Raw genomic sequence first — 13,218 nt, forward strand, 5'->3', positions numbered from 1 at the left:
TTACAACACCTTACACAAACAGTTAAACGAACAAAAAAATACCAACAATTACTTCAGAAAAAAGGATGGACAAGATCAGATCTTTAGATGTTCTTAGTATCATCGCAATAACTTTGTTGTTGGTCACTGCAGGTTAATTGAGCATTCTCGTTATTAGTATTCTCAAATTTTCTAAATATTTTTTCACTATGTTGAATTTATTTTAATTTTTCTTCTGAACCTTGAGTTTATTTTTTTTCTTAGGTTCGAATTAGTTAAAAGTATACATTTACACATATATATATATATATATTGGTTTTATTATTTCTTTCTAACTAATATTTATTATTGTGAAGAACAAGCAAACGGGACTTCTGTTGATGCTGACTGTATTGGACCGTGCACTAACCAGTGCGACATGTATTGCAAGTCGATGGGTTATACACACGGGGAGTGTGGATCTTTTAGAGGCAAGTCAGGTTGTTGTTGCAAACCACCAATACATCCAATCTTTGAACACTCTGCTCTATTGAACAACTAAATCTCGGCTAGCATAGTCTTTAATTTGTATGATCATTATTAAGAATTCCCAATTAAAAAGAAAAAAAAAAGATATATCCGTTTTCTTCTTTTAACGTATCAAAGTGCAAGCTAACTTGCACCGAACGTTGCGACCGGTTTGGACTGGTTTTGTAGAACTTTTAACAATTAGTCGCGTTATTGCTGCACACCATCACAGAAGCAAATCTTTGAAAAAAAATAGCTTAGCTGAACAGTTAAACTGCTTTTCGCATAGTTTTTAATCTGTATGATCACTAAACAAAAACTTCAAATATAAGAAATGATTTAAGAAGTTATGAGATATTGTTCTTCTTCTTTTCACGTATATCATGGTGCAATCGAAACCTGTTATCAATAAATGTACGGTTAAGCCTTTGAGTAATACCATATATTCATATCACGTATTTAGCTCATAGTGGTTACTGGTTAGTATTACGACATGAACATTGATTTGTAAAGTATTTAGAAATCACATCTTTCTTCTTTCGTAGAACTCAAACCTTGACTTATGAGCACTCCTAATACTCACCAAAAAAAACACTTTTTGTCATCAACATTATATCTTATTACAAATAATGATATTATGATTCACAATCACGACGACAAGCGGATATAACTCTCTGCAACACTTAAAAAAAAAATAATAATAACGTTCAGAAGAAAAGAAGTTTTCAAGTTTACTGTTTTTTTGTCTAAGCTTTTTTTTTCTTCTTGAAACAAGCCAATTAAAAGTTATTTGTATATTAATTGGGGAAATTGGCGATTTTACTCTTGCAGATGGACCTGAGAGTACACTTTCACATTATTCAGAACAAATTGCAATATCAAACTCTATTTTTATCATTTTCAATTGATTAAGAGGAACGACACCGTTTCGTTGTACTCCTGCTCCCAATTTCGATTTGTCGCAAGCCAACAATGGTGTAACTGTAATGTAAACGATATGGAAGACGACGATCCGAGCCACCAAGCGTTCGCTACCGGAACCCTAGATTCGGCATTGCAGAAGAAGCACCATGACATGCTCGAACGCCTCTCTGCTCGCCACCAAGCTCGAAAATCCGATTCACCTGACTCTTCCTCGTCTTCTTCGTCTTCCACTCTCGAATCGACCTCCTCGTTCCTCGCCCGATTCGCCGATTCCAAGCGGTCCATCGAGTCTCGAATCGTCGAGTCACGACTCGCCTCCTCCTCCGCAGATTCTTCCAAGCTCAAATCGGATCTCGCTGAGATCTCATTAGTGATTGCCAATCTCGAGAAGCTTCTCGCCGAGAACTCTTATTTCCTTCCCTCCTACGAGGTTCGATCCTCTCTCAAAGTTGTATCTGATCTCAAACAGAGTCTCGATAGCCTCTCCAGCGAGTTAGTCCCAAAGAAGAAATTCTCTTTCAAGACCAAATCGTCTTCTACAAAGCCGGAATCCAAACCCCCCGAGATCAAGAAACCCGATTTCGTCTCACTCCCGAAAGTTCCCGTGCGCGATTCTCCGGGATTCAGGAACAAACACAAAGAGACTCTGGTGAAAAGCTTCAAAGGCTCGTCCATCGGAGAATTCACACTGTCGGATCTCGATTCCTGTCGAGTAGAATTGACCGGAACTGTCAACGCTCTCTTCCTTCACCGATTGAAGAGCTGCAATGTCTACACTGGTCCAGTGATTGGTTCGATTCTGATCGACGACGTAGAAGATTGTGTTCTTGTGCTGGCCTCGCATCAGATCAGGATCCATTGCGCAAAAAAGAGTGATTTCTACCTGAGGGTAAGAAGCCGTCCCATAATCGAAGACAGCAATGGTGTCAGATTCGCGCCTTATAGCTTGGATTACTCAGGGATCGAGGAAGACTTGAAGAAGGCGGGTTTGGAGGAGGAGACGAAGAGCTGGGCCAATGTGGATGATTTCTTGTGGCTGAGAGCCGTACAGTCGCCTAACTGGTCCGTTTTGCCGGAAGAAGAAAGGCTTTATCCGGTTTCTATATCCGGCGATGATGGAGATTCTTGATCAGAGATCATCAGGTACCAATTACTACTTCAAGCTTGAGTCATTTATGCGAGACTATCTCTTAAAAGAAGCAGTTTTTTTAAAGGAACAAGTGTCTGTGTATTAAATTGAGATTAGATTTTTGATTGTGTTTGACTTCATCGCTGGAATCATTGGAGAATATTAGCTCAGAATCAGTAGAATGTTGCTTGTTTTCTTGTATCACATTCATGGCGATGAAGAACCAAAACAGCATTGTCTAATATATTTTATAAATCAACGTTCATCTCGTAAACTGGCCACTAATTCCATTCTTCTCGCCTGTTATTACCTCAAACATTATATTCACTCAGAACACGTTTTAGCTTGCTTCATGATACGTGAAATGAAGAAACGGGGATCTGTTATAACTTCTTAACACAATTTATTATAGTTGGAGTTGTTATTAGTGATCATACAAATTGGAAAACTATGTCACACAAAGAGGTTTAGGTTGTTAAACCGATCAGATTGTTCAAAGATTTGCTCCTTTGGTGTATTGCAGCAACAACAAAATTATTGCGATGGTACTAACAACAACAAAAGATCTGATCTTATCCATTTTTTTCTGAAGTAGTTGTCTGTATTTTTTTTTTTAGCTGTATGTGCCAGGTGTTGATGGATTTTGTTATCTTATATGTATTCATAATTAAAATAAAGGATTTCTTGAAAATTTGACAGAAATTTATCACCTGGTAAATTGGTAGGAAAAGGAAACTAAATCATTTATATTTGTTGATAGTAATGTTAATAGATTTGCTGTCTAAATCGTACCTGCAAATCTAAGTTAAATATCCTGTTAATTTATGTTTTATTTGATTGCGTTTGACATCATCGCTTGAATCATTGGAGAATATTAGCTCAGAATCAGTAGAATGTTGGTTGTTTTCTTATATCAAAAGTTCATTTGGTAATATTAACCAGTGTGAGCTACGTGATCACTACATCCATTACCCATAACACGTTTAGCTTGCTTCATAATTTTATAGCTTCTTGACACAATCTATTATATTTGGAATTCTTATTAGTGATCATACAAATTGAAAGCTATGTCAAAAGAGGTTTAGTTGTTCAATTGAGCAGATTCTTCAAATATATGCTTTTTTGGTGTTTTGCAGCAACAACCCGACTGGTGTCTAAAAGCTGCACAATCATACTCTGTAAAACCATGAATTTGGCAAGTCCACCAGCAAGTGTCAGTGCACGGTCCAAAACAGGGGCCATCAACAGATACCGCATTTGCTTGTTCTGCAAATAATAAAGATTAGTTAAAAAAATTAATGTGTAAATCCCCATAAATATAATGCTTGTCCAACCTGTAATGATTAGATCTCCCAAAAAAAAGGGAAAAGAAGACAGAAGATTAACCTGCAATGACCAACAACAAAATCATTGTGATGGTACTAACAACATCTAAATATCTGATTTTATTCATTTTTTATCTGAAGTAGTTGTGTGTTTTTTTATGTTTTTGCGTTGAAGGATTTTGTTGAGATCTAATAGGTCTGTTATATAGTTAATTGGTGATATAAATTCGTAAGTAAAATAAAGAAATAAATTAAATATTTTATTATTATAATGTCAATAGATTTGTTCCTAAAAACGATAATGCAAATCTAAGTTATATATTAATAATATTGGGATTTTTGTATTTTGAATCGACTTGTTTCTTGAAAAAATGTATTTCGCATCGAGAGAAAGACGAATTATACCAAGGTGTCGCAACGCAAAATAACACAAACTTCAAATAGTTCTGGACTTGAATCACAGTCATACTCTGCCGCAGAACATCATGAAACAAAAGTCTCTCATAATTCTCTACTCTTTTGGATATGTTACAGCAATAGTTGGGCCTGGGTACTATTGGCTACAAAAATGAAGAGGCCTAATATAAATATTAGGAGCCCAAATGTGGAAAGCTCATAGCGAGGATGGAACCGCCTCCTTTGACTGTTGACTGTTAAGAACAACATTATAAAACCTAATACAAACAAGTACTGCAATTGGACACTGTTGAATATGATTTTAGTACTCTATATATTTTCTTAAGTCTAACTTCATATATACAGTCAAGCAAATTTATTTGAAGAAAAAAAAAATTCTAATAATAAACATAGTAGGGGGAAGATAATAATAAAAGCAATATGATAAATAGTTTAAGCTTATATAAATCACATGGTTTATGAATGGGCATTGGTAGGTTGGTAGATGGAAAAAAGTCATGTAATCATTTCCCAAAAGATTGGCCTCCAACAGTGACCCATGCACACATACCTAAACCACTATTTTTTATATAAAAAAATATTATATATATTATTTTTTTACTAATTAGTTAGTTCGAGTAATTTTTCCCTGATTAGTACAATTATTTTTTTCCGTTTGCTAAAATGATTAGTAAATGTTGAATGTCAATTTTGGAGCTTTTTTTTTTTTTACAAAAATGAGGGGTGGGTTTTGATGATGGAATATGGTCATGTGTTTTTAGTGGAGGAATATATTGTTGGTACCATTACTCGTCTTCTCACCAGTTTTCTTCCTCTGTCCTTTCCTCTCTCTATATATTTTCAAATATTCAATCTCGTTTTATATACGTAAGAGCAGATTGATTCGTACATTTTGATTGGTCAACCCCCCAAGAACCGTCTGGGCTCTGTGATTTTCTTAACAGACAACAGATTCAATGGAAGGATTAGCTGTGATCAGAGCATCGCGACCGTCGATTTTCTGTTCTCTTCCAGGTCTCGGCGGCGATTCTCAGCGACGACCTTTAAGCGACGGTTTCCTCAGGCTGCCGGCGTCGTCGTCGAATGTGGCGGATAACCCAAAACTATTGTCGAATTCTGCTTCTTTTCATCATCCAATCTCCGCCGTCAATGTTTCTGCTCAAGCTTCCCTCACCGCCGATTTTCCCGCCCTTTCAGGTTCTCCATCTTCCCCTGTTTCTCTCTGTTTCTTCGTATGGCTGATCCTTCACAATTCAACAATCTTTCGTGAAATTAACAAAAGGCAACAAAAAAAAAAAAACATTTTTTTCCGTGATCTGAATATCTGATCGCTTCTGAAAATTTGGAATCTTTATTTCTGTTGTGGTCAGAGTTGAATCTAAAAGAGAAGAGAATCAACGGAGAAGAGAAACCAGATAACATCGTGTGGCACGAGAGTTCCATTTGCAGATGCGATCGACAACAACTTCTTCAACAAAAGGGTTGTGTCATTTGGATCACTGGTCTCAGCGGTTCAGGTTTCTAAAGAACACAATTCTTCTTCCTCTGTTTACCAAAAATCAAAAAAAGCAACACTTTGTGTATCGTGTTTTGCGGTAAAACTAACTCACGGTTATGTGTTCCCTTCTTAATTATTTAGGTAAAAGCACTGTTGCTTGTGCTCTAAGTAAAGCATTGTTCGAAAGAGGCAAACTTACTTACACACTCGACGGCGACAATGTCCGTCACGGCCTTAACCGCGACCTCACTTTCAAAGCAGACGACCGTACCGAAAACATACGCAGGATCGGTACAATAAATTCCATCAAATATTACAAATAAGTAACTAATAATGTTTAGCTGGTTAAGTAGTGATTAATGATCAGCGATCTTGAATATTTTCAGGTGAGGTGGCTAAGCTGTTTGCTGACGTGGGCGTTATTTGTATAGCAAGTTTGATTTCTCCTTACCGGAGAGACAGGGATGCTTGCCGGTCGTTGTTACCGGATGGCGATTTCGTTGAGGTACCTTATTTATTATAACGTTATACTTACTTTGTAGTCCGATTCGATTTTACGTTTATTTCATTTTATAATTCGTACGTATATATAGATGCTAAAAAGTAATATTACGAACGTTTAAATTGTTTTAGGTTTTCATGGATGTTCCTCTTTCTGTGTGCGAGTCAAGAGATCCAAAGGGTTTGTACAAGCTCGCACGTGCCGGCAAAATCAAAGGTATACATAGCACTGGAACGGAGCCGGATATCCGGACTTTTCAAGGTATCCGGATCCGGCTCCGGATTTAACGGATAATCAATTTTACTATCTGGATCCGGATCCGAAAACTCCGGATATCTGGAGACCGAATATCCGGTTTGAACCGAATATTTACGGATATCCGACCGGATATCCGGTTTCGTTGATTTAAAAAAAAATCTTCAATTTTTAAAATTATAATGAGATAACATATATAATTAAAATGTATCATCATAGCAAAAATTACAAATACCAAAAATTTAAAAACAGTCAAGTAGCATTCAAATAACACAAAGTTTAAAAGTTTACATAACAAAAGAGAAAACAGTAATAGAGAAGTTAATTTATCTTCATATCCTTGTATTATCTATTTTCATGTTCTTCTCTCACAATCTGAAATAGAAAATTATCATGCAATATAAATTTTAATCATGTGTAAAAAAGTTAAACCAAAAACAATTTTCGAACATAATTAAAACAAAAAATTAAATGCATATCCAAAGATTTCAAAATTTTTAAAATCTTAATAACGGATAACGGATATCCGATTTCTAAATTTTCTATTATCCGGATCCGTATCCGAAATAACCGAATTCTTAATTTCACTATCCGGATCCGGATCTGAACTACACGGATATCCGGTTTTTACGGATCGGATAAAACCGGATACCAGATCGGATAGCGGATACCGGATAATAATTCCAGCCCTAGATATACATATATCCAAATTTTACTTGTCAAAAACGTTGACTCTGACTTGTTGACCTTTGACTTGAGTCAGAAAAACAATCTATAGCACTGAAACTTCTACTTGAATTTTTGTTGGATAATTTTGGAGCTGATATAATCAGTGTCGTGCTTAGAGTATTAGGGACATAAGGCAAATGACAAGAAAAAATTTCCATTTTGCTCTAATTATTTCTAAAAAAAATAAGTTGTAAATCAGATTTAAATATTATTTTATAAAATATTATAAAGTACTAATGCTTTTATTAATTTATAATAAATTTTCAACCACAAAAAATAACACAAAAATATATATTAACCAATATACTAATTTTCCTTTTTTTGGACACCAACCAATATACTAAATAAAAATACAAAAATTAGGGACTATAAAATTTGTTTAATATTAAGGGGACCTAAGGCAAATGCCTTATTTTTTGTTCATTAAGCACGGCTCTGGATATAATTAATATTAAGACTATTATGTGCTGAAATATTATGTTCCGGTAAATATTCTTGTATAGACACACAAATAAACCCTAAATTTTTGTGAGTAAACATGCTTATTATTACGAAGTAGGTCTGATTACATCTTCCAAAACTTATTCAAAAAGTTACAAATGACATAAGTTTTTCATTAGTGATATTTGTCTGGTATAACATAATTAGCTATATATATTTCATTAGGATTTTATTTTTGTAAAAATAATTTCTTATTTACTAATATATTATTCAAAGATTTTTTCACAAGGTAACAATATAACATATACATAGGTGTGATTCTAAAATAGTAGTATTAAAAGATATTTAATCGTTGAATTTTTCTTTATACAGGCTTCACCGGAATCGATGACCCTTACGAGGCACCGTTGAATTGCGAGGTTGGTCATGTCGTCTCCGTAATAATGTAATCGAAGAATTAGATACGTAGAATTTCTAAATATAATAAATGATGTAAAATTACAGGTAGTGCTGAAACACACGGGAGACGACGTTTCTTGTTCGCCACGTCAGATGGCTGAGAACATCATCTCTTACCTGCAGAGCAAAGGTTACCTTGAGGGCTAAGTCAAGTCTGAAAAAAATTTAAAGACAAAAAACAAAAACCCCAACTCGTCGAATCTAATTAAATTTTTATAAATGGTTAAATGATTGCTCTCTCACATTCCCTCGGAAGCTTGAGACCTTTACGACGTCGTCTCGCTCCGTCATGCTATCATTTGTTCTTGGTTTGTGTTAAACTCGGAAGCCAGATGAAGGGGAAATATTTTTATTTTTTAAAAATAGCATTTACTTAGTTAGTTAATAAAGAGTTGCTTTTGCTCCAATGTTATCGATTGTGTTGTATAATATGTTTTAATAAAATGAACTTCGTTGTATTTTTTTTTTTTGCTATGACACATTGACACTTCGTTGTATTTTACTTGTCTTAGTTAAATTCCTTTTAAAATATTATGTGATTCGAACTCCCTTAGCTTGTTCTACGTTGGTAATTCGGAACCTCCTTGATCCAAGCTTTAGTCTAAAAAAATAGCTTTACTCAGCTAATGTTTAATAGTAACTCCTAATATATACTCATATAGTTTCATCATAGGTTACAATTGTATAATTACTCTGGTTGGTAAATATGATTCTTGTTTACTAATATATATTAAGCTCATCTAGTGTGGAAAAATCTCCGTTTAGCAAATATGATTAACATTAGAAACGTAGGATTCATAACAAGATTACAAAATTAGTATTTAACAAAATGCATATAATTTTTTTATGTACACTTAAGTTGATTTGTTAAACTAATAGGTAATTTATCATGAGACTTTTTTTATCTGTTTTAAAGTGTTTATGATCATATAGATAATACTCCAAATAATTACTACCTTCGCCTCTAGGGTTTGGGGGGCAGTTGCCAGTTGCTACTTAATTATGATCTTTTCAAAATTATTCTCATTGTTTTAATGTTGTCTATGGTGGTGTATCATTTTATGCCCCATTATTTAATCGGTTTTATTTCTGCCTTATGGAAAAATAATTTTTATACCTCCTTATTAAGTCCAGAAATTGGCAGAATTTTTTGGTTCTAAATTAAATAAATGGCGATGTACCCTTTTCTCAAAAATGGAGATGTAGTATATATATGGCATAGTGAGAGAATGGTGTGATTTCAGCGTTCTGGATTCGAGTTCAGATCTTGTTTGGAGAGACATAGATTTACGCCATGAATATTACCAAACAATCATGATTCATGAACGAGCTAGTATATATATGGCATAGTGAGAGAATGGTGTTATTTCAGCGTTCGGCGAAACTTTTTTTTAATATAAAATTTGGTGCAATTTGTGAAATTTGACAGGTGAGTTTTAGCCGATGGAGCACGTTTTTATTTAATTTACCTCCAGCATGCATATACACATATACGTACGTGTCCACAAATAACTACCTTGGTTGTTGGCAAGCACATGGCCAAACTAATCCACGTGATTTAGGTCGATTAACCTTTTTGGTCCATCACTAGCTATGATAACATTTTAAAATATTTGATATAATTAATCATATAAACAATCATACAGTTTATATATGCCCCTATAATTTTTTATATAAAAAACTGATAATTCAAATTAGCTTTATTCATGCATCCATGGGGTAAAGTACTAGTACTCTCCGGAATTCATTTTTTATTTTTTTACTGTAAGATTCCACACCAAAAAAAGAATCACATTAGGATATTGGATTAAATTTTAAATCGAATAACCTGAAATAATTATTCATGGAAATAATTGAATCGAACCATTTAAAATTCGTGCTAGGATCCGAAGTATATTTCCAACTACACCAATTCGTACGTCTCGACATTAGACTTCAAAATTGTGGGAAAAACAAAACATTTCGTCAAGCGATCGATAGTGTTTGATACAGCGAATCTTATACAGGATTTGATGCATAAATATAATCTGAAAAGTCAATAATTTAGCTTTGAATGCCGAAATTGACTAAAGCTCAGAATTGATAAAATAACAAGTTGTTTGTGTAATTAAGGGTCTAAAATAGTTTAATTTAATTTGCTATTTAAATTGATAAAAATAGAGCATATATTCAATATTTTGAAATTGAACATGACCAATACATCGTTGAATTTTACTGGACTGGTCTTGCTAAAAAAAATTTAATTAATGAATTACGTGAACTTCGTTACATCTTCGGATGCTTGAAAACGCTGTTGCTTAATGATAAGTGTGATACTTGTCAAAGGAAATATGGTGTCCAAAACTAGTATTTGAAAAAGTGTTGGATTTCGCTGTAGATATTATTTTTTTCATGCCCCTGTTATATAAATTATAAAGACAGAGCATGGCTCTTATAGTGAATTGAAAAAGGTATTTGTCTCAAGTTTCCAGATAATATACATAATTTTAGGGCCTTTAAATACAAAATATATTTTATGTTGTAGTGGCTAATGTCTTCTCCTAATTTGATATGCAATGAATTCAGCTATTCAAGCCTCACTTATGCTTACAATAGCTATTTTTAATTAATTTTATATTCTAATTAAAATTTGAATGATTTTAATAATTGTTTTTAAGAGCTGCATTCTGTTTTTGTTTTTCAATGTTATAAGTTTAATTCTTTCTTAAGTTTTTAAGAATTTATTGTTTATAGAAGAAAAAGATATATAATATTTATGTAAGAAATTTTTAAAAAACTTAAAATTTATGTATAATTTTTAATATATTTTATATCATTATTGTTAAAACATTGTAATATATATGTATTTTTAAAATTTATCTTAGATCTTTAAAGCTAGTCGCACAGCACTGTATAAAGATTATCGGTTCCACTCATGATCAGTGTCAAGTACTGTCGATGTACATTTCTATTACTTAAAGATTCAGCATTACTAACCACGAAAACCCCAACAGATTGTATTACTAGTTTTGTACGTACTAGTAATCATTTTGATAGTAAAGATACGTGGTTGATCTTCAATGAACATTTTTAAATGTTCTAAAACGGATCCAAAATGAGCGTCACATTTTCTCCAAAAAACAAAATAAAAACATAAGCGTCACGCCTTTAAGATATTGGCCCAAATTTCTTTGATCACTCTAGTACATGTGTAAAATAGATGACGGTAGTTACGTGTGTAACATCTTTTTTGTTCTATCGATAATCGAAGAAACACGTTTTGTTTGCAGTTTGCCTTCAAAAAGATTATCAAAAAAGTAAAATCGAAAAAGGAAAATTGACATCGGCCCTTAAACGGCATCGCAACATGGAAACAAGTTGTGGGGACTACAAATCACGAAATTATACTGACTAAGTTAGTAAGCAACAAAAAAATAAAAAAACTTAGTAAACAACTTTGAATCTTTCCACATTAATTCCAATTTTCACGAGGGTTTTTGGCAGGTGAACTCTACCCATAACAACTATTTCCTAGATTATGGCCTTTTCTCATATTTGCCAATAAATCTTCGTCCATTTTAAAGTTTAACTTTAGAAGAAAAATAATAATCATTTTTTACACTATCTCAAAGACTCAAAACACAGTTAAAACAAAAAAAAAAAAAAACAGTTTCCAAGCAGTTTTTTTATCATTACATACATAAAGAGAGGAGAAATATACAAGTCATTTCTTTTGAAAAAGAAAAGAAAGATATGAAATTTGTTTTCGTTTTAGAAACTGTATCTAAAAGGTATGTGAATTTAACATGATTTAGAGGTTTCAAAAAAAATTAACATGATTAGTTAACAACATTAAAAAATGAATACATCAAAAGTTTTTACGATTTATAACTAGAAAATCAGAAATTTTAGTCGCAGTTTAATTCTCCTGTTGACAAAAAAAAGGTCTCAGTTTGATTCTGTTTGTGTAATAGTTAAAATGTTTTATAGGTTCCCCGGTCCAATAATTACTCGAAGTTTAGTATTAGAAAACATTTTTTTACCGAAGGCCTTGTTTGTCCCAAATAATACTAACAGTACGATAAGCTAGACATAAAGTGTTAATCCATTTTTATTAAGTAATATACTCGACATTTTAGATCAATATAGTAAACGCATAATTAAATAAACTATATATTATGCATATTTCTCTAATTTTCTGTGTTCCATTTTCTCAACGAAATGAATATTTTTCATTTTTGTATAACTTGAACAATCTGGTTTAACATCAGATTATAGGCCTAGAACTTGATCCAACACAACCGATTAAAGCTGTCTTATTAAGTGAATGAGCCTAATAGAAAACGATTGGTCAACCAAATTTTTAAGTAGCCCCGACATTAGATTTGAGGTTTTTGGTTCATATTGCTTTGCAAACACATTATCAGAAAACAAGAAAAACACAAACAACCGGCAAAACAGACACTCCCGACCCTTGTTATTATAATTATGCGATTTTGTTTTAAAATTTTATTGAATCCCAAAACTAGCTAGTTTATATATACCTTACTCCAAACCCAACTACGTACAACTAGACCACATATACTTTGGGCAGCGAAGATGAATGTTTTCATCCAAATATATATTTTATAACACCAGTAACAGCTGTTATATATTCAACTCCAAAACTGATCCTCTAAATCATAAATATATAGGAATAATATTGCCTCTGAGGCTCTATTTGTTGTTCGGTTGGTTTTCAAAGTGCATATATAACACGAGGAATTTTGGCAGGTCACCAATAAAAACAGTTAGAATATTTAAAATTCCCATCCAAAATTTTATATTATTATACAAATAAAATATAGATATTTTGAATTATCTACTTAATTATGTTCAACAATGGTGGTAGTACTCAAGATGGACCCGACCCACACACATCCCTCCAAGGCTCCAACATTTTCCTCACTCCTTCCAGCACATAAGGGTATTATGGTCATTTCCAAATAAAACAACGACCAGTAAAATCATATAAATAGGAAGGTGAGCCTCTTTATCCATGCAGAGAAAACAAGAAACAAAGCAAGCTTTGATT

The 13,218-nt window shown here is 33.1% G+C and overlaps 3 protein-coding genes across 3 annotated transcripts; all 3 read left to right on the forward strand.

Moving 5' to 3' along the window:
- The first annotated feature begins 65 nt into the window (after window positions 1-65).
- LOC18029008 (defensin-like protein 75) lies at window positions 66-520 on the forward strand. The gene is made up of 2 exons (XM_006411729.1): window positions 66-132; window positions 336-520. Exons 1-2 carry the CDS (start codon window positions 66-68, stop codon window positions 518-520), a joined length of 252 nt encoding a protein of 83 aa, XP_006411792.1.
- A 921-nt stretch (window positions 521-1,441) lies between these two features.
- LOC18029009 (tubulin-folding cofactor C) lies at window positions 1,442-3,990 on the forward strand. Its single transcript, XM_006411730.2, has 2 exons — window positions 1,442-2,553; window positions 3,676-3,990. The coding sequence occupies exon 1, from the start codon at window positions 1,484-1,486 to the stop codon at window positions 2,537-2,539; it is 1,056 nt and encodes a 351-aa protein (XP_006411793.1). The 5' UTR covers window positions 1,442-1,483; the 3' UTR covers window positions 2,540-2,553; window positions 3,676-3,990.
- A 1,125-nt stretch (window positions 3,991-5,115) lies between these two features.
- LOC18029011 (adenylyl-sulfate kinase 2, chloroplastic) lies at window positions 5,116-8,696 on the forward strand. The gene is made up of 7 exons (XM_006411732.2): window positions 5,116-5,478; window positions 5,652-5,798; window positions 5,921-6,070; window positions 6,166-6,284; window positions 6,413-6,497; window positions 8,079-8,125; window positions 8,211-8,696. The coding sequence occupies exons 1-7, from the start codon at window positions 5,238-5,240 to the stop codon at window positions 8,310-8,312; spliced, it is 891 nt and encodes a 296-aa protein (XP_006411795.1). The 5' UTR covers window positions 5,116-5,237; the 3' UTR covers window positions 8,313-8,696.
- The last annotated feature ends 4,522 nt before the right edge of the window (window positions 8,697-13,218 follow it).

This window comes from Eutrema salsugineum, unplaced genomic scaffold, assembly GCF_000478725.1.
Source record: "Eutrema salsugineum unplaced genomic scaffold, Eutsalg1_0 scaffold_1, whole genome shotgun sequence".
NCBI classification, from domain to species: Eukaryota; Viridiplantae; Streptophyta; class Magnoliopsida; order Brassicales; family Brassicaceae; genus Eutrema; species Eutrema salsugineum.

Bases quoted from the DNA above. Each gene is read 5' to 3' on its own strand.
- LOC18029008 (XM_006411729.1), top strand. From the start codon at position 66: ATGGACAAGATCAGATCTTTAGATGTTCTTAGTATCATCGCAATAACT. The intron at 133-335 runs GTTAATTGAGCA...ATTATTGTGAAG, and splicing joins TTTGTTGTTGGTCACTGCAG to AACAAGCAAACGGGACTTCT.
- LOC18029011 (XM_006411732.2), top strand. From the start codon at position 5,238: ATGGAAGGATTAGCTGTGATCAGAGCATCGCGACCGTCGATTTTCTGT. The intron at 5,479-5,651 runs GTTCTCCATCTT...TGTTGTGGTCAG, and splicing joins CGATTTTCCCGCCCTTTCAG to AGTTGAATCTAAAAGAGAAG. The intron at 8,126-8,210 runs GTTGGTCATGTC...GTAAAATTACAG, and splicing joins AGGCACCGTTGAATTGCGAG to GTAGTGCTGAAACACACGGG.
- LOC18029009 (XM_006411730.2), top strand. From the start codon at position 1,484: ATGGAAGACGACGATCCGAGCCACCAAGCGTTCGCTACCGGAACCCTA.